Below are 21956 nucleotides of genomic sequence, written 5' to 3' on the forward strand. Positions count from 1 at the left end.
TGCAGGGCCCCTTTTTAAAGTGTGGCAGTGTAATAACTTTAATAGGGTCTCGTTTTCTTGCCTTGGTGCCAGACTATATATTTTTTCGTTTTAAAATCAGTCCTTACTCTCTGCAATTTTTTTTCCTTTACTCCTTTTTTTCCCTCCAAAACACGCTCTGCTTTTGCTGACTCCCTAACTCACTCAATGACTCTTTTCTTTCATTCCCTAAAGCACACACAAACATGCATAAGCACACACTCGCTTTATTTCTCCTCAAGCTATTTGTCTTAACAGGTGGTCATTCAGATTCAAGACTGGCACTGCAAAAGAGGTAGGAAGAAGGGGAAATAGAAAGGAAAAACTAACAATTATAGGAGAAGATAAGGTAAGGTGGGCATGGAGAGACATGGAGCTTATATACAGTCTTTTGTGATGTTTTGTAAAATATATTTTATTATGTTATTCCGGGTTCTCAAACTGCACTTCTTGTGCGATTGCCCAAAACAATTTCTTTTATAATTTGTAAGAAAACAGAGGCATTTTGACTGCACTAGACATGTTCTCACACTTACACACTCATTAATCATTTAAGTCAGAGTGGATTTCTGAAATTAATACTCAATCTGCATTTAAAACTGTAAGAGGATTAACACTTTAACACCTATCAGCCGAACCCCCTGCAAACAAAATCCCCCTATTACCTTTGTTACAGCCCACCTGGTTAGCACCAGAAGATCATACATGCATAAATCATAATTCTTTAAAGATATTGGATGGTTTTAAAATTTCTTTCATTAGCTGACAGTATATGCAAACAAAAAAACCCCTAAATATTATTTTTGTGCCAAAAGAAAATATTAAACTTTATCATTTTCCCCAAACTGCAGATCATGTGCTCAAGTAGTTTCTTCTCTCACTGAACCAACTGGAAATAAAGTGCAACAAAAAGTACACATGATTACCTGAAAATGAGTTGTTGTACACTCACCTTTACCTGAAATGTCTTACCTTACCAAACAAAAACAGCTGATTTATCTAACAACACAAATGTCATGTACTTAAACCATTTTGCAGGATGTTTATAAATTCACCAGATAGCAGGACATTGACCCTTTTTCACACGTCCCCATAATTTTCCTCATTACTGCTTTGATCCTTTGACTGTTCACACCGAGGCTCATACTCTTAATTTTTAAAGTTGATAGAGGCAGGAAAGAGGAGGGAGAGGGATATAGCAATGAACTAAAGGCTCCTTAACCAGAACTTTACAGTGTAGTTATGTGGTATTGAGATTGCAGTGATCACAGTACCCACGCCTGTTTCAAAAATGAAACATCTGTTTCCTTTCCTGATTTTTTTTCTTTTTAATTTTTGGCTTCAGTGACGGACCTTAAGCCAAAATTGAAATTGTGATACAAATTTCCACAGTTTTGAGTTATTGCATCTTTTCATGTCACAATATGCACCTAATCGTGACCCGCTGCTACAGCTGTTATGCTTTAATTAGAGGCACTGATACAACAAAGAGATGCAAAACCAGCATGATTATGTGACAGAGGCCTTTCATACAAATTAGCCAGGCTTTTTGGTAAAAAGCTTGTGGTTAGCTGAGCATCTGTTTAATCATTTTATTAAAAGGAATATTGTAATGGTTTAACAATATGTAAATGTAGGATAAATAATCATTTTTGAGAAACGGCTTGGCGCGTGACTTGTGTAAAAGTCTGCTGATTGTTTGAATATTTAAAATTCTTTTTGATTAAAGACTAACAATAAAAAAAAAAACTGTGATGAAAATGATTATCGGTTACGCTTAGGTTATTTTGTAGCTTACATTTTTAGAAAGGTACTTTTACCACACTGTGCATGAGAAATATGCACTATGTAATGATAGCGTATAACCGTTCACCTCATTATCATAAATGATATATGCAATTGCGTGGTGGGCTTTGGAGAGGGAGCAGCCCAAGCTCTTTGCAGTATGTCACATTACTGAAGCTGAAAATTTAATGCCTCTGTTAAGAGGAAAGCCCCATCTGAAGTTCATATGCCCTGCTGTTGGAACTGCTATTATGGTCCTGCCTCCTGGCTGTGGGCTTGTATGTGCGTGTTTGTGAACGTTCCCTGACACCATTTGTCACTGAAGGCGGTGTATTTGTCTGTTTATACACTGCGTTTATCTTTTATGTGACTGTTTGTGTTTTTTATGTGGCACCTTATATCCCCATCCATTTATCCTTTTTTTTATCTGTCCTTCTCCAGTATTACTGTATTGTTTTCATTGAAGTGTGTGTATATATACATATACATTCTTTTTAAACACTCCCATTCTCCAGCCATGTTCTTCTGTCCTTGAGGGACACTGTAAATCCTGTTGAGGAGACTCTTTGCTCATTCCAGTCTTAAACAAGCCATTTTAACTCACTTTCCCCTCACTCAAAACTACTTTTCTTCTCATTGGCTGCTGCTTATAAACAGAAGATTTGAACAGCAGGTGACTGAGGCTGCTTTGCTCTCTTGCTCATGTGCTCATTTAAATCTATCCGTCTATCCATCCATCCATTCTCTTCCGCTTATTCAGTTCAAACTGAGCATTTAGAGCAGTCTGAATCTTGAACTTTAAGCTATTAGGGATTGCTTTGACTCTTTGAAACTGTAATATGATCATCTATATATGACAGAAAAAAGAAAAGTACAATATAACCCCTTTAAGGTCTTTCTTTGCCTTGGTTTGAACCTGTCATATCAACCAGATCTCTTGCTTTTCAAACCAAGCATTTTTTTAATTAAACCTAACCATGTACTTTTAGTGCATAACCCAAAAAGGGAACATTAAAAAGCAAAATGAAAGTGAAAAAAGCCTGTCCCTAGCCTTTCCAGGATAGGGACAGGCTTTAGGTTGAAGGTCGTGCGATTATGCCATCTGCCACTCCACCTGCCTGCTTATGCTGACTTGTGAGTCATTGTTCTTTCTCCCACAGGAAAATGGTACTAAGCTGGTTACCCTTATGTGAAAGATTACAAGAAGGTGTTCCTGATTAAGTGTTAGTTTTTATGGGTTTGGAGTGTGAATATGTTACATAGGAAAGGTAATGTTTGGACATCAGTTGACACATGGAGCATTGGCAGCCTGTGCTTATTCCAGTCTCAGTGCTTTCTCTATAGGCAGGTTGAACCTCCGGATCCCCCAGGTCTTCCCAGTTGTATGCTGGCTAGTAAGAGCTCTGTTTCACCGGAGTGAAATATTATTTAGCCTGTTATAGAATATTTGCGCAAACGCAAATTTATTACATGTAGGGCTGTAGATCATTGCGATTCATGTCTGTTTCTTCCTCTACCCTTTTCCTTTTTCAGACTAAGTACCTGGAAGTGCGCCTTTTACTCACAGTTTAATAGCTGCACACACTTAGTTCAATCAAAGAATGGGAACCCTTAACCTTGCAAGCCCTTGAAATTGGCCCCTGTGACAGAGCTGTCTTCATGTTGTTGTCTACCACTAAAAGGAAAAAAGAAAAAAAATAGCTGTGTAAGTGCTGGCTGCACACTTGACAAAGGCCAGATTTTAGTGTTTGCCTCTTCTAGATTGCTGTTGGTGCACCAACACATTCCCTCCCTTTCTTGTGAATACTTGAAGTGGGTGCTGCAGTCTACCTCTCTCCTACAGCTATCTCTTCCTCGGCGCATCCTCTTTAGCAAGGCTGATCAACTTAATTAGTACACCGCAGAAATCAGAGAAAGATCAAAGTGTGGATGAGACCAGGGGAGGGATGATAAAAGAGACATTTACATTTTAGTTTCAATTTTAATGAAACTTTTCAGGTAAAATACATAAATAAAAAAAGAAAGACGGTGTGCAAAAGTGAGAGCGATCACACTGTGATCATAGAAAGAAAATGTATGCAGAGAGAATGAGAATGATGACATGTCCTTCCAATGCTACGTTTTTGTGTTTCATAAAAATCAAATTTGGTTTAAAATAAATAGTTTTTCACTGAAATCCCATCACTAATTTCACTCAGCCATCCCTTTGCATGCATCTTATCTAAACCGGTTGACAGAGAAGCTGCTAAAGTGATAGCTGTTACTTTAAAGACTGTTTTAAAGATAGAATTTGCTTAAGCAATGTGGAATTTTTCTGAGCCTTCCCCTGCTAATTGTGACTGATATCATCTTATGTACAACATGTTTTTCAAAAGAAGAAAAATAAAGAAAGAAGACTTTTTGTTGTTGTTGCAAAGGCTCATTTTTTAATTTTTCATCAAAACACTGGCAACATAATGGTGTCCTTTTCTCATATGAAGTATTCCATATTAACACTGTCAGCATTGTGTGATCAAAGCGGAGGAGCCTCTGTTACTCTTCATGGATCATGTTTTATCTGCTGGTGATGAAAGTCAGCCTCATTTTGTGGGTCCTAAATAGGCCTGAGACCAAAATCATACAAAAAAGAAACACTGAAAGGTAATTACTCACGAAACAGCCTTTTGAAATTATTTAGTAAAACTAATGTGCCGTGGCTATTAAGTTGAGGCCATGTGTCACAGCGTACGAGAGCTTTTATTTCTGTGTCATATGTTCTTTCTCTGCCTTTTCCCTCCCTTCCCCTTCCCCTTTCCCTCATTTGATGACCCTTCCTTCACCAGATTAGCTTTTCTTTGCTGGACTTTTTGTCATCCTCTCTGGATATCTTTTGTCTCGCTCTCTCTTCCTACTGCCCTTAAAGGCCCATTAGTCTGTCTAACTACACTGTGATTACCAGACTTATGTATTCAATGTGTGATCATAGTGCCAACTTTGTCCTGCAAGTCTCTCTTTGACTGACTGTCTGACTGCTCTGTCTGACTGCTCAGGAAGACACAGCGATCCCTTGTGCGTTATCCAGCGTATTCATTTATGTACACTTCATGTGCTCATTTCTCACTTCTTCCTTTTCCTTTTCTAGCCCTTTCTCCAACTGTTTTTTTTTTTTCATTCTTCCTCACTTGTTGGCTCTTTCTTTCTTCTCTTTGCCCTCCTCTGCTGATTATTTTCTCTCATCATCTCTCTTTTGGCTTCTGCCTCAGCCTTCCTCTGTGTCTCTCCAGCACCTTTGCCCTCTCCCTCTCTAATCTTTTCCAAATGCTTCTGTGTTATCAGCGAACCACAGAACCATGCTTTGGGCACCCTTTGGTGTTAACCCAAAAACAATGAAATTAAGTGTTTTGTAAAGGATCTTTAATTTTCCAGCAAGGCTTCCCTGATCCCTATCCAGTGCTCTAGTGTCTCCTTTTCAAGCAAATCCCAAAATAAGAAGAATGAAAACTCCATGCGCTGTCATTGTCCTCTGAAGATTTTGGCTATACAAACTGCAATAGCATTGCATAGAAGTCTATTAAATCCCTATACAGTTATGGTCTTGAAAAAATAGTAATAGCAATAATAATAATAATAATAATATAAAGAAAATGTAATTACAGTAAATACAATGATACATCTGCACACATTTGTGCCAGAGTGCATATTCTTCTTGTCAGAGCGTGAGTCAGCCACAGGTTTTAGTCACCACTTCTTATACAGCTGAGTCAGACTGTGTAGGCTTCTGGTTTTTGTTTTTTGCTCATCAGGATGTCCTTGTGCCTTGTTATTAATTTCCATGAAGCCAGATATTTGTCATGTAGCAGCTGCGTATGTAAGTTGTATCTTTACACCAAGAATTGCTCGGTATAAGGTGAAATTGTTACTTCTCAAGGAGTCTGTCTCTAACTGCAGTCTGTGTCACTCAGGTTATTTTTGATAGCCCTTACAATCTCCTGAAGTGGTTGAAAGTTGAAGCAGAACATAAAAGTTAAAGCCAAGTAACAAGAATGAAAGTAGCACTTTCAAGGATAATAAAAAGCAATCTTTGCACAGTGTGTTCCTTGAAGTCTGGGAAAAAAAAGTGGCTTTGTCTGGTTGTCACACCTCAGATTCCCTCAAAGATGTACGTGTTGAGAACACTGTAAGAGAGCCTGGTTCTCAGTGTGTGTGTGTGTGTGTGTGTGTGTGTGTGTGTGGGTGAGTGTGTGTGGCAGTGGAGTGGGGGTGGGTTGGGGGGGTCTGTTTAAGCAGACAAGCTTAAAGCATGGTTAATTTTAATATCAGCAAAATCCCTTAAAAATGAGGCGTTAATGCAGCTCACCATATGTCACTACAGATGTTGATATTAGATTATAGATTAAGATAAATGTGCTGATGATGGCTCTCGTGCACGCCTGCCGCATAGAACAGAATATAAAACGACAACTGTTCTCAGTGCGACTGCTCAGATACGTCCTCGCTAATGAACTCTGGTTCCTTTTTCTAATTTGGTAAAATGGGTGTTAAGATCTTTTAATAAAATGAGAGTTATAACTTTGGTTTTGCTTCTTTGATGAATATTTTGACCTATTACCTAATTTTAAAATTTGTTGTAGCAGTATCTACCTGTGTTGCTATTGAATGTTTAATCATATATTATATAACTAGAAAGAGATCTAAATAGTATTTGGGATTCAAGTGCATGACAAATGAAGTCGTAACAGGCCAAAAAAAATATCTATGCCAGATGAATAACATCTGAAAGGAAACAGAAAAAAAAATCTAGCAAGGACCTGGCGCAGGACCTGAGAGGTGCTTCTGGCCCTTCAGTTGATCCATGTACTGTTTGCAGTACAAACATTACATGGATCAACTGGTGGCTATCGAGAAGCCATTCTTACCTGAATAGAAAAACACACAATGGAACACTATCTGTGGATTGGCCTCCCTACAGCCCAGATCTCAACATTATTGAAGGAGTGTGGGATCATTTTTACAGAGGATGAAACAAAAGGTAGCAAACACAAAACAGAAGAGGTTTAAATGTCCTTCAAGAAGCCTTGGGATCTATTCCTGAAGACTACTTAAAGAAATTCCAAGAAACTTTGCATAAGAGAGTTCAGGCTGTGCTGAAAAATTAAAAGGTGATCTCATACCAAATATTAACATTCAAACATCATTAGAATTGTACTCTGCACAACTCTAATGAGGTCTGTTTTTGCCTCATATACTGCGTTTCCATTTATGCGAGTGGTTCAAGATAGTGTTGTAATTATTGTCCTTCAGTGGTGTACTTGAGGCCACACAATGTAGCTTAACTCCTAGATATTTCTTTAAAGAAACCTCACTTTACTGTATCCCTTATTTCGCTGATTTTAAACAGGGAGATTTACACCGGCTTTGACTCAATGCAGTCTGCTTCTTATGTAGCTGTCCGTGGTGCTGAAACCAGCCTCAAAGCTTACATTTTGTCTCTCTGTGCTGAAAAGAAACTGTATTTCCTGTTCTCCACTCTTGAAAGCTAAATAAGGGTGCTCTTTTTCTCCCGACTCTTTGTAAAAGTTCTGTGGTTCTGTTTTGTTTTGTTTGTGGTTTTCTGTGTGTTGTGTGTGAAGCCGGGGGGTGAAGGAAAGCGCTTTGTCCGGCTTAAACCCTCAACAGATGGTGTTAATGCATTTATCAAAGGACAGGTTCACTCTCAACAGATTTTGTCAAGCCTTTCTCAGTGTTAATGCCTTTCTTTCATTATTCCAAACCTGACGTGTCATTTTGCACTTTGTGTTATTCATATTTACTCCAAGCGCTTTCAGAGGCCAAATAAAACTGAACTATTATGCAAATGTACTGTAAATGACTAATTTAATACTATTCTTTGCTTGAGTTAGTGTTAATTGATTTTTGTTATCATGCAGGTGAGGTACACTGTTGGGAAATGTATTTAAAAATAAAGGCAAATACACTCTAATGCCACATGTCGTCTAACTCTTTGCATGTCTGTCTTCCCCCCCGTTTTTGTAATTTCCTGCAGTGGTGCTGCTGAATTCTAAAGAGACTCAAGCAGAGCTCGGCTGGACGTCCTATCCCCCTAATGGAGTAAGTATAGTTGTATTTTTCATTACCTGCATGTTTCATTTTTTTCATTTGTAGACACATTTGTTTACTTGCCAGCCTCCACACAGCTTGTTACTTTACTTTTCCACACCTTTTCTTCACTTTGTCCCCAGTGCTGAGCTCATCATTATCATTAATCATTGGGACTAATCCAGGCTACTATATAGCAGTGTCCAAAGCAGCTACACAGATGTGCTGCCACAGATAAATGGCCTTTTGTGACGATCGATTTGGTCTGTAAAACCCTTTGCACCAAGTTATGACTGCAAGATAAATGCAGGAGCACTTTTGCCAGAGCAGTTTGTCACCCACGTGTCACCTGCAAGTTGGCCTTTCTATGCACACACACTTGATAAGTCTATTATATGAATAACATCACTGCTTTTAAATGTGCGTTGTTTAGGTTGCTGAAGCACTTGTGTTTGAGATGACTGCTGCACTACGTGCTCCACTATGCATAAGATTAATGTGACCGTGTGATTCACCTACATGTCCCAGTCGAAGTGATAGAGAACACACTGCACCCACTTTGATATAGTCACCTTGACAGGAGAGGGGCTGATCACATTACCATTGGGGATAATCCATTTCTACTGTTTTGCTTTGTGCACGTTTGTGTATTTATGAGAGAGGGAGAGCAGTTCATATTTGCTGCTCAGTTCACTTTCAATTCTGTCAAGACCGCCTCGGCAATTCAAATAGTGACATGGAGTCGTAATCATTCATCTGATGGATAAATTATATATTTGATTAAGTTTTTCTCGCTCTTCCAGACTGAAAGTAAATCAGAAAAACACACTCTGCCCTACGGCAAATATTAGGAAATTATAAAAAAGCATTCTTAGAGTGCTCAGAGGAGTTTAGACTTTTAATTCCTCAAAAATAAAATAAATTTAAAAGATAAATAAAATGCTATATCATTCAGTGGTTCCTCACCTTAAAGAGAATACTTGTGACTCCTTCCCAATGGCTGAAATAGGGTGTGCACATACACCAGATTTTTTTTTTTACTGCTACCACTTGTTCTAAAACAACAACTACTACTAATAATCTTTTGTTAGCAAACAGGCCACTAATTATCAATTATTTGGATCAATATTTAGACAAAAAACACCCTTAATCTATTCAGCAAGGTGCAGAGAGTTCTTTAGAACAGAGAATCTCTGTCAGTACCGATATAGTATCAATATAGTATCAATATTTTAGGCTACACCAAAGCTGCAAAAAAAAAAAATAAATAAATAAAAACTATCTGTAGGCTGAAGGCCAACTAACAAAGCCCTTTAATTAAGCCTGCTGTGTCTCTTCTTCTAAATTCACTTCTTGCGAATAAATCACAAGACTGTGGGAAGAAGCGTTTATACAAACATTTAACACAAATGCCATTAGTTTAAGTGCCAAGCAGGCTGGGATCAAAAGAAAGTGACTAAGGTCTGACCCACAGTTGCAGAAACACCACTTAAGACTCACGATGACTGAGCCTGTTCATTATGTCATTGTGTGACGCTATTAGACAATCTGAACCAATGATTTTTATTTCAAACACCCACTCATCAGATTATATCATTACACTGTTAACCTGAACTTAGTCACGCCTGTTTGCGTATCTATTCTTTCTGCTGTCATTTAACATTTTTATCATCTGTTTCTTGTTGGGTTTTTTTCTTCTTGTCAATCCTTCATGTTATTACTAAGCTCCTTGCTGCTTTTTCATGGTTTGTAAAATGCAGTATGTCTCTTTTCATTCCCATATTCCTTTTCTTGATCTTTTTTCTATACCTCGACATTTAAGGTTTTTGTCTCTCTGCTTTTTTTCCTCCTGCCCAAATCTTTATCCCTACAGTGGGAGGAAATAAGCGGCGTAGATGAGAAGTATAAGCCCATTCGGACATACCAGGTGTGCAATGTGATGGAGCCCACGCAGCAGAACAACTGGCTGCAGACGGGCTGGGTGGCACGTCGAGGTGGACAGCGCATTTTTGTGGAGCTCCAGTTCACACTGCGTGACTGCAACAGCATCCCTGGTGTAGCAGGCACCTGCAAGGAGACCTTCAACCTCCTGTATGTCGAGTCAGACAGGGACCTTGGGGGTGTGACACGAGAGGACCGCTATACCAAGATAGATACCATTGCTGCTGATGAGAGCTTCACGCAGGGTGATCTTGGTGAGAGGAAGATGAAGCTGAACACCGAGGTGCGCGAGATCGGCCACCTCAATCGTAAAGGCTTCCACCTGGCATTCCAGGATGTCGGTGCCTGCGTGGCACTGGTGGCTGTGCGGGTTTACTACAAACGCTGTCTCGCAACCGTCCAGAACCTGGCAGTGTTCCCCGATACAGTGGCCGAGGCAGCGTTTGCCACGCTTGTAGAGGTGCGCGGCACCTGTGTTAACAACTCTGAAGTTGACACAGACAGCCCTCCCAGGATGCATTGTAGTGCCGAAGGTGAATGGCTGGTGCCTATTGGGAAGTGCAGCTGCAGCGCCGGCTATGAGGAGGGACACAGCAGCTGTGAAGGTAGGGAAAATAAGATAGTGGGATGTGTGGATACATGAATAAGAATGCAGCAAATACAAACAACGAGAAGGAATTATGTCAGAAATGAACTAAAGCAACAAGTCCAGAAAAATGAATAAAGAAACAAAAGAATTAGCAATGTTTTCATGTGTTTAAGCTCTTTGATAGAATACTATGGACTAACAGCGAGGAGGAACACAGCAGGAAAAAAACAAAAACTGTGTGATTTTTTTTTTTTTTTTTTTTTTTTTAAACACAACTTGGTTTGAAGTTTTGCTAGAAACTGGTGTCAGTGTATTGAATAGCACATACAAAATACAGCAAATAATTAGCATTGCAATCAAAACTGATGATTTGTATGCAAACTAAGTGAAATTGGCTAAAAGGATTTCATTGCATTGGCATTTTTTTCATGTGTTAAATGGCACTGCCACTCCCATTAGAGCCAATCCAAATTCCAAATTACATTGGAGGTTCAGGTAGATATTGCTAGCAGCTGCAAATATTATAAAGCCGTATAGTTCTGTTGAAGATATACTCAGTTAAAAAGACTGTGAAATTGACATTACCTTTAGTAATATTCAACAAGAGACTTGAAGTGACTTAACAGGATGAGGATTTTTGCAGTGAAACCAGGAGGGTGCAGACAAAAGAAGAAAAAAGGAGAGAAGTTTGTGAGGGCGATGAAGTTGGGCAGAATAAAAGAAGAGATTAATGGCATTAGAAGATGAGAAAAGCAAGGCTGATCTGTGTTAAGACACACACAGAGATACAACAGATACTGTAAGAGTGAACGAGGCAAAGGGAATAAGTGCAGGTGAGCAAGGACAGAAAGGAGAAATCAATGTTAACGAGTGTTTAGACAAGAAGAACGATCCGCAGTGGTCATGATTTTAGAGGGCAGACAATAGAAGTACAAAGACGCCTTTCTCATTCATTTTCAAACCCTGCCTCCTTTTGTTCTATACTGACACTGCCATCGATTGTGAGGATCTCGAGTTGTCAGAGATGTTAAAATATTTCGTGTTTATGTCCAAATGTTGTCACACATATTGGCATGTGAGGCATGGTGTGTGTACCGTGAGTATGAGAAGCGCGAAGAGCCTGGTGTGTGTGAATGTGAACACAATGACTTTGTGTACTGTTTCTTCAGAAGGCCGTGTCCCAAGCTTGACAACACATCTTTCTTTCATGAGGCATAAATGTCCCGATTAACACACAGACACACCTACATGAAGTGCTGCCATTAGAAAGCTAGCGGGTGGTTTGATGTGTTGCTTTCTGACGTAAACTGAAACGGACAGTATTGCGATCTTTTGTCACAATTGCTCATATAATAGCAGCAGTTTGAACGCCTGACTCTCGCTGTTAGTTTTCACACCCCATCTTGAATTATTGTGCAATGTGATGTGGGTGTTGGAGTCACTTGACTAGACTGTAATGTGCAGTAATGGGACAGTAATTTAGACTGTTGAACTCACTGCGGTGATCTCATATTGATCCCCGCAGTGAGTTTTTATTAAAAATGTATTGATTCTGTGTATTTGATTCACAGTAGTAATTTACACCAGCGTGTTTGTATTTCAAAGTGAAGCTCATTGTGCTACTAACTAAAATATATAAGAAACAGCAACATAGCTAAGATTAAAAGGTTCAGTGAGTCTATCCATAAAAAGTCAAAACCTTACTTGGATTCAGTTTGCCTGCTGTCCACTTCAAGGTTGTCTCTGTCTGAAGCTCTGCACAGCTCTCAGCACTCCTGCTGTTTTCAGGTCATTTCCTTGAAGTCTCATTCTGACCACTTCCCTGTGCACGTCTTCTTTGCTGTGTCAAAGCAGCATGCCTTTTACTATACTTTCATTTTGGGCAAGAAGTCAGGTGAGCAACAATTTTTGTTGCCGTGGCCATGAAACCCATCACGTTCGGGGTCGTTTGCAGTAAGTGTTCCCCCTCAGACACCTCAGGATGTCGATAACCTTGTGCATTACCTGTGGACTTGTACATCGCATGATCTTCCAGTGAAGACTGCTGTTTTCTCATCTAAGTCATAGCAGGGACATAATATTTTCTTACCCGTAACATTTTTTGGTATGATTCTACCATATGGTGCTTTTGGAATGCTTTCATTTAGTGGGATTTAACAACTGATATGGTAATTCAATCACATATCTTGTCTGTCATTGTAAATGATGGGACAATATTAACTTTTTGAAGTTTCTGCCAACAAGAGTTCTGTAAAACACCTACCTGTTTAGAGGAAACAATAGTTAAGGGAAAAAATCCAGTAGAAATAGTATTAATAGTCAAGTTGACGATAAGTCGTGCAGAACTTTGGCTGCGTTGCACATTTTCTGGTTCTGCAGTAACGGTTTGACAGTTGGAGCTGAGAATTGTTTAATGATATTGGCAGTTGGGCTGTGTGCAAATAAAGTATGTGTTGCTTGTCCTGCTTTTTGTAATTACTGACAATGCTTTTTCGACAATGAAATCTTCGCCGCGGACAGAAGAATCTGACTAATGTACAAACCAACAGAGGAACTCGGAGGAGAATAACAATGTGGTACGGGGAAGCACCGCGGAGATGGATGAAGAGAGAAAGCAGTGACAGGAAACCAACAAAAAAAAAAAGTAACATTTTAAAGGAAAAGAAGGAGTAAAGGGAGAATAGAACATGTCAGGCATCTTGCCAAAAGAGCAAGGAGACAAGGACAGTGAGTCTCAGTGATGGCACAGAAAAGCCAGCGAGTCCAGAGAGACTCAGAGAGAGAGAGAGAGAGACGTTTTAGACTGCTTCTATCGGTGCTCAACCTTGACTGGGTGCAGTTTAGCAAGTAACTGTGTGGTCCACTAGGTGATAGAGAATGTCATTATCCATGAGAGTGGTCTGCTGACACACACACACACACACACACACGTTCCCTGTAGTGCCTCTTTCCTCACTTCAGCTGTAATGGTATGAATATGCAGCCAAAGCCCAGACATCTCCCACTGCACCAGAGCTATTGATCAGCTGTAATGCTCCACTAAACTGAGGAATTGCGCTGGGACTGCTCATACACACTTATACTAAGGACACATCTCATATCTACACAGCAGACACACACGCACACACTTTTAAAAAAAATTTCATTTTGTGTGTCGGAGAAAGACATTGGGTCTCCATGTGCGCCTCATAAAAATGGATAGTGAGATTACAGAAGTGTTTTGTGTGCAAGGACATTTATATATGTGTCGCAATCATCCTCATGCACATGTCCTTCAAGAATATGCACGAGTAGCTGCTGTGAAGTACAATAAAAAAAGAATGCAAAGCAGTAAATCGCAACAAACGCAACAAAGCTGTGATCTTCAACTGATTCCCGTGTACGTTTGCATACAGTGTTCACAGGTTCTATGTCTTATTTACTCCTGAGCGTAATTGTTTAACTGAGTGAGTGAAAATGCACTAAGTGTCTCAGTCCCGGTCAATAATATTGAAGAGCCAGTGAGAAGCTACTGATAATGGTGTAAACAGATAGTGCAGTGCAGTAGGGAAGAGGATTATTACCGCATCCTCTGTAAGGGTCACAGAAGACTTAAGCTATGCTGGATTACTTCAGATTATGGCAACTGCTGTCATAATTCTTTTTATAAAGTTTCCTAAGAAGTGTAGGTATTAAAGGACATTTAATTTAACAAAAAAAAACTCCGCAAAAGAGCAAATTTGTTATGTGTCCAGCTATGCGGTGGCTCTCATCTGGGTTTCATCTCTCCAGTTCGACTACTCTCTGCATCAAAACTGAATGAATGTGTAATTACAGAAAACCTAAAAAAGAAAAAAATGTGTGTGGTGTTGAAATCGTCTCTTACAACTGAGTTACTACCAAGTATCTCTAGGATGAAAAGAGGAGATCCTGGTGTTTAAGATGTAGGTCATGCAACTAATCCGCTGTTGCTCAGAGGACCGCAAGACTGCTGCTGCTTGTGAAGATGAGTGTAAATACGAAGAACTTAGAGCTTATGTCCACTTAGCTTCCTCATGAAGTACATGAAAGGCCAAAAAAAGGAGAGCGAGTTTAAAAACCAGAGTGGTAGGACGACTTGGATGTGTACATCTTGACCCCGTGTGCATTCACAAGTCATACACGCGTTGTGAGGAGCACACATATGTTCTTCGGTCTCATTATGAAAAGCCATCAGCAGGAACAGACCAGGGGGCAAATAAATTACGTAATATTTTACCTCAGAAATGGTGTGTTTCATGTACATGTGTAATTGTGTGGGTTTTTTTTGCGTGTGTCTCTCTCACACTCATGAGCTCCATCCTGTTCTAATTAAGGCAGGCTGCTCTTTCTATATAATTACTGAGTTTGCCTCATGCCTTCAGCGGATTCTCTTATTATCTTTGTTTGCTGCTCCACAATCCAGCTCCATCACATTCACCACCCTGCTATTCCTTCCTATTGCTCTCCTTCCATCCGTAATTTACTACACGCCATCCTTCTCCTCCCCTTTCCCCCTCATGCACCTTTATTTCCTTCTCCTATTTACCCCCCATGCGCTCCCTGTGCTGCCAAAGAAGTGTATACTTAATTTCTGTCTCACTGATCAGAGCAACACTTCACGACTTCCTCCAAAGAAACTGTTTGCGTTCTCTCTCCTCCTCTACCTTTTTCCTTTTTTTTCCTCCCTCTTTGACTTTCTGTTTTATATCGTGTCTCTTTTCAATATTTCCCATCAACATTCTGCTTTTTCTCTCTCCAGCTCTTGTTTCATGCCCCCCTGGGGCGACCATGTGGCAGGGTAAGATGGGGTGAAGCAGGGCGAGGCAGGTTAACAGGCTGAAATCTGCTGGTGAAGCTTGGAGATTTATCCAATGCGTTTGTACAGGGTGGTGAGCGAGAAAGTGTGTGTGTGTGTGTTTGCGTGCTCAAATTTGGCACCAGTAGCCAATCATATGTTTCCAAAGTCGCTCCCTCTGTTGCAGTCATCTTCCCCTCTGTCTGTTGTCACTTCTTGTCATGTCCTTATCAGCCTTCCCTATTTCTTTTTGTCTCAGACAGAAGTTTTATTGTATTCTCTTTCTTTTACTTGTATTTTCGTAGCTTTCCAGTCCTTCGAAGTCGCCAATGATTTGTAACCGCATCATAACCTTTATGATGGAGCATCTTTCCCACTTTCCATATTCATGTTTTTGACTCATCATTCATTCTCCTTTTATCTTACATTTTGTTATCTTTATACTCTCTCTTCTTGGCTACGTGCCACCCCTGCCCATCTGGTCTCCCCTCGCTATCCTTCTCCATCTTTCTCCTTTCCAGCCACGTCACCCGCTACTGTTAGTCATTTCTCTCCCCCAGCTTTCATTTTAAATAATTCACATTCTCCTGGGAGAAAGACAAATGTGTTCTTTTGAGCCAACCATGTGATGTATTTATTTTGCTGGACACCCATACAACAAGTGGGCAAAGAGCACAAATACACACCCGTCAAACATTCACACACTAATAGAGAGCATTCCCACATAGACATACAGGCATCTATGTGTGTGCTTGTTTACAAAAGTACCATTAAAATGTCCCTTGGATATTGAAAATGTGTGCTGGAGGGAGGCCAAGCACTCGCTATTCATTTTTCCCCTGCCTTACTTCACCTAGGGAGAATGAGGAAGGAAGGAATCAAGTTGGGGGGGGGGGAAGAGGGCATTATAGATGGATGTGAAAATGTATTTTGGGGGGGTTGAGGAGGAGGAAGAAAAATTGGAAAGGGAATGCATAGCATTGCAAAAAAAAAGAAGAAAAAAAGAGCTGTCACAAATTCCTCGTCGTTTCACTGTTTGTTAGTCACTCTGCGTAAAAGCGGAATGCATAAAATATGAGTTGTAAAAGCTGAGGATGATTTCAGAGACGCACACAATGCTGGTGCAGAGAGATGACGCTAAGAAAAATGACAATGAGAAGTGAGGGAGATGATGTAGACTTGGAAGGGAGAAGACAGTGGGAGTAAAGATGATGAGTTTTAGAGGTTAAAGGCTAAAAAAACAAGTAAAAAAAACAACAACAACTTGACCTGTAAGAAAAGGAAAAAAGTGTAGGTCAGGGGGAGATAATGGTAAGTTGAAGAGAAAGAAAAAACAAAGTGTGAAAAGGTGAGAACTCCGGCCGCAGGCAGAATCAAATTGCAATGTGTTACCTTCATCCTTTTCTCTCTTCCCCCTTTTTTAACAACTTTCAGTCTTCCGCACCAGTCTCATGAATTAAATACAGCCAACATGAATGCATCAAAGTTAGAAAAGGTTGGCATCCAGCTTAATCAGGTTGCTAACTCACCCGACATGACAGCCTCATTTCTCTCTGACTCGCCCATGACCACTGAGCCGCATCAAATATTCAGTAAAACATGGAACTATCCTGTAAGAGCAGCTCCTGCTTATTAAGTACATGACAGTTTTGGTGTTCATAAGAAATAAAAAGACAAAAGAAACTGGCAACTTTATTCCTTGGAATACCAGTCTCCTTTTTGCTTTATTATACCTTTCCTCCTCCTCCAGTAATTATTTTGTAGCCACTACAGTATTGCTGAGGTGTGATACAATATTCAGTTGCATAAAATATTGCTCGCCATAAGACTTGAGATTAGTTACACTCATTTTAGGTGATTATAATTAAATCATATGGTATACATTTAAAATTTAAACCTGACTTAGTAAGAATTTTAAATATCACTGTGGAGAAACCGCGTTACTCAGCAGCAAATAGAATATAAATCAAAGTGAAACAATGGGGGAAGATTAACAGCACAGCCGATAAGCGTAGCGCCATTTTTCTCTCCACGGGGAACATATTAAGTTGACTTATGGTTTGAGAAGCATGTTATATTCACTCAGCTATGTTTTGCATGTTTTAACAAATCACTACCCAGTAAAACCAAGTATCTCTAAATTCACTGATTAAAGGCTCCTTTTATGGGAGCCGTCTTGCACTTCCTGAATCGAAAAATATGCCTAGTTTTGAAAAATGGAAAGGACATTTCTCCGCTGTGATAATTTCTGGTGCTAATGAAAGCAAGAATACACATTAAAGCTCAATTATATTCTGTCAGACTAAACAGGAAAACTTAAATATAACAACAACAGAGGCGAGCTCAAGCTAGCAATTTTCTTCCATAGATGCTGGCCCTTAGGCTCATGCTATGCTATCCCAGTTGAACCACTCTGGCACATGAAAGGCTTGCTGACGACAAGCTGCATCTTAGATTAAAGATTAATGCTAAGTCTTATTATGTAAGGCTGTGTAATTCCTGGTGTCCTGAAGTGACCCGGCAGAAGAATTTTGGATGTGCAAGATGCTTTACATCGCTTGTGTTTGCGTCTAAGAGTTCTTTTTCTTGGGCTCCATAGAAAACAATAGAAAAAAAAAATCGTTATTTTACAAGAAATGTGCACAGATCCATACATGTATGGTACCTGGCTGCTCACCCCACCTCCTCATAGTAAAATATGAAAAAAATTATAATGTTAATGGAAAGGCAGTGTTCAGAAATGCCCTGCTGTCCCACAGTCTCCTCGTTCCATCCCTATTCAAGCTCCACTAATAACTTTCCATCTGTTCCAAATTGATGTGGGATCAGTGTATAGATCTGTCTGCCCCCACTTAACCTCGGTGAAATGTACTTATTCTGTCAAAACACTTGAAAGATGGCGAACGCAGGAGCGCACACACACACACGCGCGTGCGTGTGCTTATTGGAAACAAAGTCTTAAGAGGAAGCGGCTATTATTTTTAGTACTACAGGTCTCACTGAAGTCAGGAGTGAAATGAAAAAATAAAATAGCCAAAGTATGTTGAGAACTGGTAAGTCAAAGGTAGCTGGATTTACACAATTAGTGTTAAAGACAGTTTGTCTCTCACTCTAGTAGATCTGCTGTTCTGTACAGTGGTATACAGTAATTAATTGGTTATCAGTTACAAGTTGATTTGTATTTTTATTTGTTTTATTTATTCATTTATTTAATGGTTTTGGGCTGGTGCCTGTCAGTGCTGAGATATGCCATGACACAAGATGTGAGGCAGGGCTTATTCAGCACAGGGGTGTATCTCTGTAATGGAGCCCATCAAGTCCATCAATGCTAACACACGGAGATAGACAGCCATTCACACCCACATCCATGCCCATAGAGTTAATGCATGTTTCTGGGCGGAAACAGGAGCACCAAGAGAAAACCCACATAGGGAAAATGCTAATAATGTGACTGTAATATGTCATCAGCACTTAAAAATAAAATTTGTTTTTGTTAGTCATTAAAACAAATGGCAAAACATCTGTAAGACTGAAAAGTGAGTTGCCTTTTAACTTAAAAAATGACTAAAAACCTTGATGTACAATTATCTTTAAAATTCAGTTCACTGCATTTTTTTTTAATAAAAGTAAATCTTCAACAACCTGCACTCCTTAATTATGTTTTAAGGCAAACGTTTACATTGTGTGTTTATATGTGATGAGCTGTGCAGCCATCCCTGTTTGAATCTGCCCTGCGTATCTATGTCTGTGTATGCCGGCTGTTGTCTCTGTATTCACAGCTCGACAGAGGGGCCTGCCATGAGGACAGAGTGCCCGCCCCCCCTGGCTCCACAGTGCGCCTGGCATGCCAGCCTTTGCCAGCTTAGCTCTCCATCCCCCTGCCTTCCTTGTTTTGCTGTCATTCGTCATCACCCTCCCTATCATGCACCCTCTCTTGTGCAAACTGATACGCGTTCACATGACTCAACCCACATTCCACTGAAATGGACGGCTTTTCCAGAGACACCTGCGCCGCTGCGCTCCAAATACAACACACGTAAATGCACACGCCCACACATATCCATGTATGTGTACATTAAGATTTCTTGGGCACGTGCATTTGCATATCCATATACTGAATGCACGGATCCTCCCAAACACTCACAGAAACAAACAACACTACATATGCATGCTCAGACATGGGCTTACTCCCACTCCCTCGCAGGCTCATGTGTGTTATTTGTCCGTAACCCACTCCATCTGTTTCTGCCTTCACGCCTAACTAAGGCCTGTTTATCACTCGGCACACTCATGCACGCACACTCTCATTGTTTTGATGTGTAATCATGTGCAGTTCCACAAACACCTGTAGTCCTTATATTAACCAGACAACCCATAATCCTCTCGGATGGACAGGCTCATTACGCTCAGATGCTCACACATTACTGAGCAAAAGCCATAAATCTAGACGTACACTTTGGCGAAATCTAATTTTATATTCTGGTAGAGTTATGAGGGATTTTGTCACACTGGCAATAATTGTTTCATGCTCTCTTTACACACATGGACGTGCCCCTTGATCATTGGCTTTCTCTCCCTGACACACGCACACAAATGCTCACAGTGGGGAACAGTGTGAAGTGATTGGCATCCTGAGGGGAGTGTTATGGGTGACATTTCCACTGTGTAGTGGTATTGAGGTCTCCTGCAGGGCCTCTGGTCCAATTGGCACATTGAGAGATTGAGGGCGTTAGGTGGGTGGAGGTTCCAGAGAGAGAGGGGCCACTGAGGGAGAAAGGGAGAGAGAAAGACACAGGGTTACTACAGCTCCACTGGATCCTAATATCAAGCTTGGGCTCAGTAAATGAGTTAGAGAAAAATGACTTTGGATAGGTTTATACCTGTAGTTTTCCAAAGATAATCCAAATAACAAACTGAACTCTTCATACTAAGAGGACACTAATAATAAAAAAGGGGGGAAATGGTGTTTAATCACATTTCATTTATAGCCTAAAGCTATTTGCAACTTGAAATTTATGTTTGATGATAACCACCATAAACACTAGGCTAGCCGTGGTTGATTCTGTACTGAAGGTGAAACATTTTCCCTCATAAACTGTAAATCACAGCTGCCCACAGATATAAACAGAAGCTGATAGATGACACTTTGAAAATGTAAAACTTTTGGGTTGATGAGGTTTAAATTTCTAAGATGTCCTAAAACCCACGAGGAACAAAGAGGAAAACTGGTCACACAGTCTGAATAGATTAAGTCGAGTCTTTTCAGGAGTGTCTCTAAAGCATTGAAGCAAACAAAACTCCATCTCGCTCTCTGCTGTTTCTTTAGCTTTATCTCATGCCATTTGTTCACAGTCATCCCTGTTCTTGCGTGTTACTTTTTTTAACCTTTTTTTTCCTTTTTATCTCCCTTTCCATCAAATAAGAAGGTGAATCAAACAAACGCTTTTATCATAATTTAATCTTTCTCAGGAAAATGTAAGTTCCTACATTCCTCTGCAGTTATCACTTTATTCGGTGGTCATTTCATCTAGCTGAAGATGATCTGATTGGGCTGATAGGAATCTTAACATTGTCTGTAAACAAAAAGAAAATTCCAACATTAACCAGCATATATAATGGGCATTATCACTTGTAATCAGTCCCATAGATATGGCCAGCAGGGGCCCTCCTCCATCTCTCAGCAGGCTGAGTAGAAAGTAATCATCCACTGTAATCAGTGATCAACAGAAAGTAACCCAATTATGTAGGAGACACTTAAACCTCTGGTTGTAAAAATTGCGGTAATATAGACAATAGGGCTTTATAACAGGAGGTTCCACAGTCAACTGTTAGTGGTATTATAACAAAGTGAAAGTGATTGGGAACAACATCAACTCAGCTGGATCAGCAAGTGCTAATACGCGTATTGCAAAGAGGTCCTCAACTTTCTGCAGACCTCCAAATGTCATGTGCCCTTCAGATTAGCTCAAGAACAATGCTTCCTGGGTTTACATGGCCAAACAGCTGCAACCAAGCCTTACATCATGAAGCGCAATGTAAAGTGTCAGATGCTGTGGTGTAAAGCACGCCACCACTGGACTCTAGAGCAGTAGAAACGTGCTCTCTGGAGCGCTTCCCTGTTTAACAATCTGATGGACGAGTCTGGGTTTGGTGGTTGCCAGGTAAAAGTTTGTGGCCCTGTGTGAAGTGAAGTTTGATGGAACTAAGATAATGGTGTGGAGTTGTTTTTCAGGATTTCGGCTGGGATTTTTAGTTCCAGTGAAAGGAAGTCTTAAAGCTTCAGCATACCCAGAACTTTTGGGCAATTTCATGCTCCCAACTCTGTGGGAACAGTTTAGGGATGGCCCATTCCTTTTTCAACATGACTGCGCACTAGTGCACAAAGCAAGGTCCATAAATACATGGATGAGCGAGTTTGGTGTTAAAGAACTTGACTGACCTGTACAGAGTCATGACCTCAACCTGGTAGAACACCTTTGGGAGGAATTGGAGCGGAGAGTGTGAGTCAGGACTTCCTGTCCAACATCAGTGTCAGACCTCACAAATGTGCTTCTGGAAGAATAGTTGAAAAAAAAAATCCCATAAACACACTCTTAAACTTGTGCAAAGCCTTCCCAGAACAGTTGAAGCTGTTATAGCTGCAAAGGGTGGGCCAACATCATCTTAAATCCTATGGACTAAGATTGGGATGTCACTCGAGTTGTATAAAAGCAGACAAGCAAATACATTTGGGAATATAGCATACTTTTGTAA

General features: G+C 40.2%; 1 protein-coding gene across 3 annotated transcripts in view; it reads left to right on the forward strand.

Annotated features, from left to right (window-relative positions):
* epha10 (EPH receptor A10) overlaps nt 1–21956 on the forward strand; it is a 157435-nt gene that overhangs the window by 33066 nt on the left and 102413 nt on the right. For all 3 annotated transcript variants that reach the window (XM_025902390.1, XM_025902391.1, XM_013272590.3), the window contains exons 2-3: nt 7826–7890; nt 9752–10424. In XM_025902390.1, coding sequence (XP_025758175.1) covers nt 7826–7890; nt 9752–10424 — 738 coding nt within the window. The remainder of the gene's footprint in view (nt 1–7825; nt 7891–9751; nt 10425–21956) is intronic.

Source organism: Oreochromis niloticus, linkage group LG22 (assembly GCF_001858045.2).
Source record: "Oreochromis niloticus isolate F11D_XX linkage group LG22, O_niloticus_UMD_NMBU, whole genome shotgun sequence".
In the NCBI taxonomy this organism is placed as follows: domain Eukaryota; kingdom Metazoa; phylum Chordata; class Actinopteri; order Cichliformes; family Cichlidae; genus Oreochromis; species Oreochromis niloticus.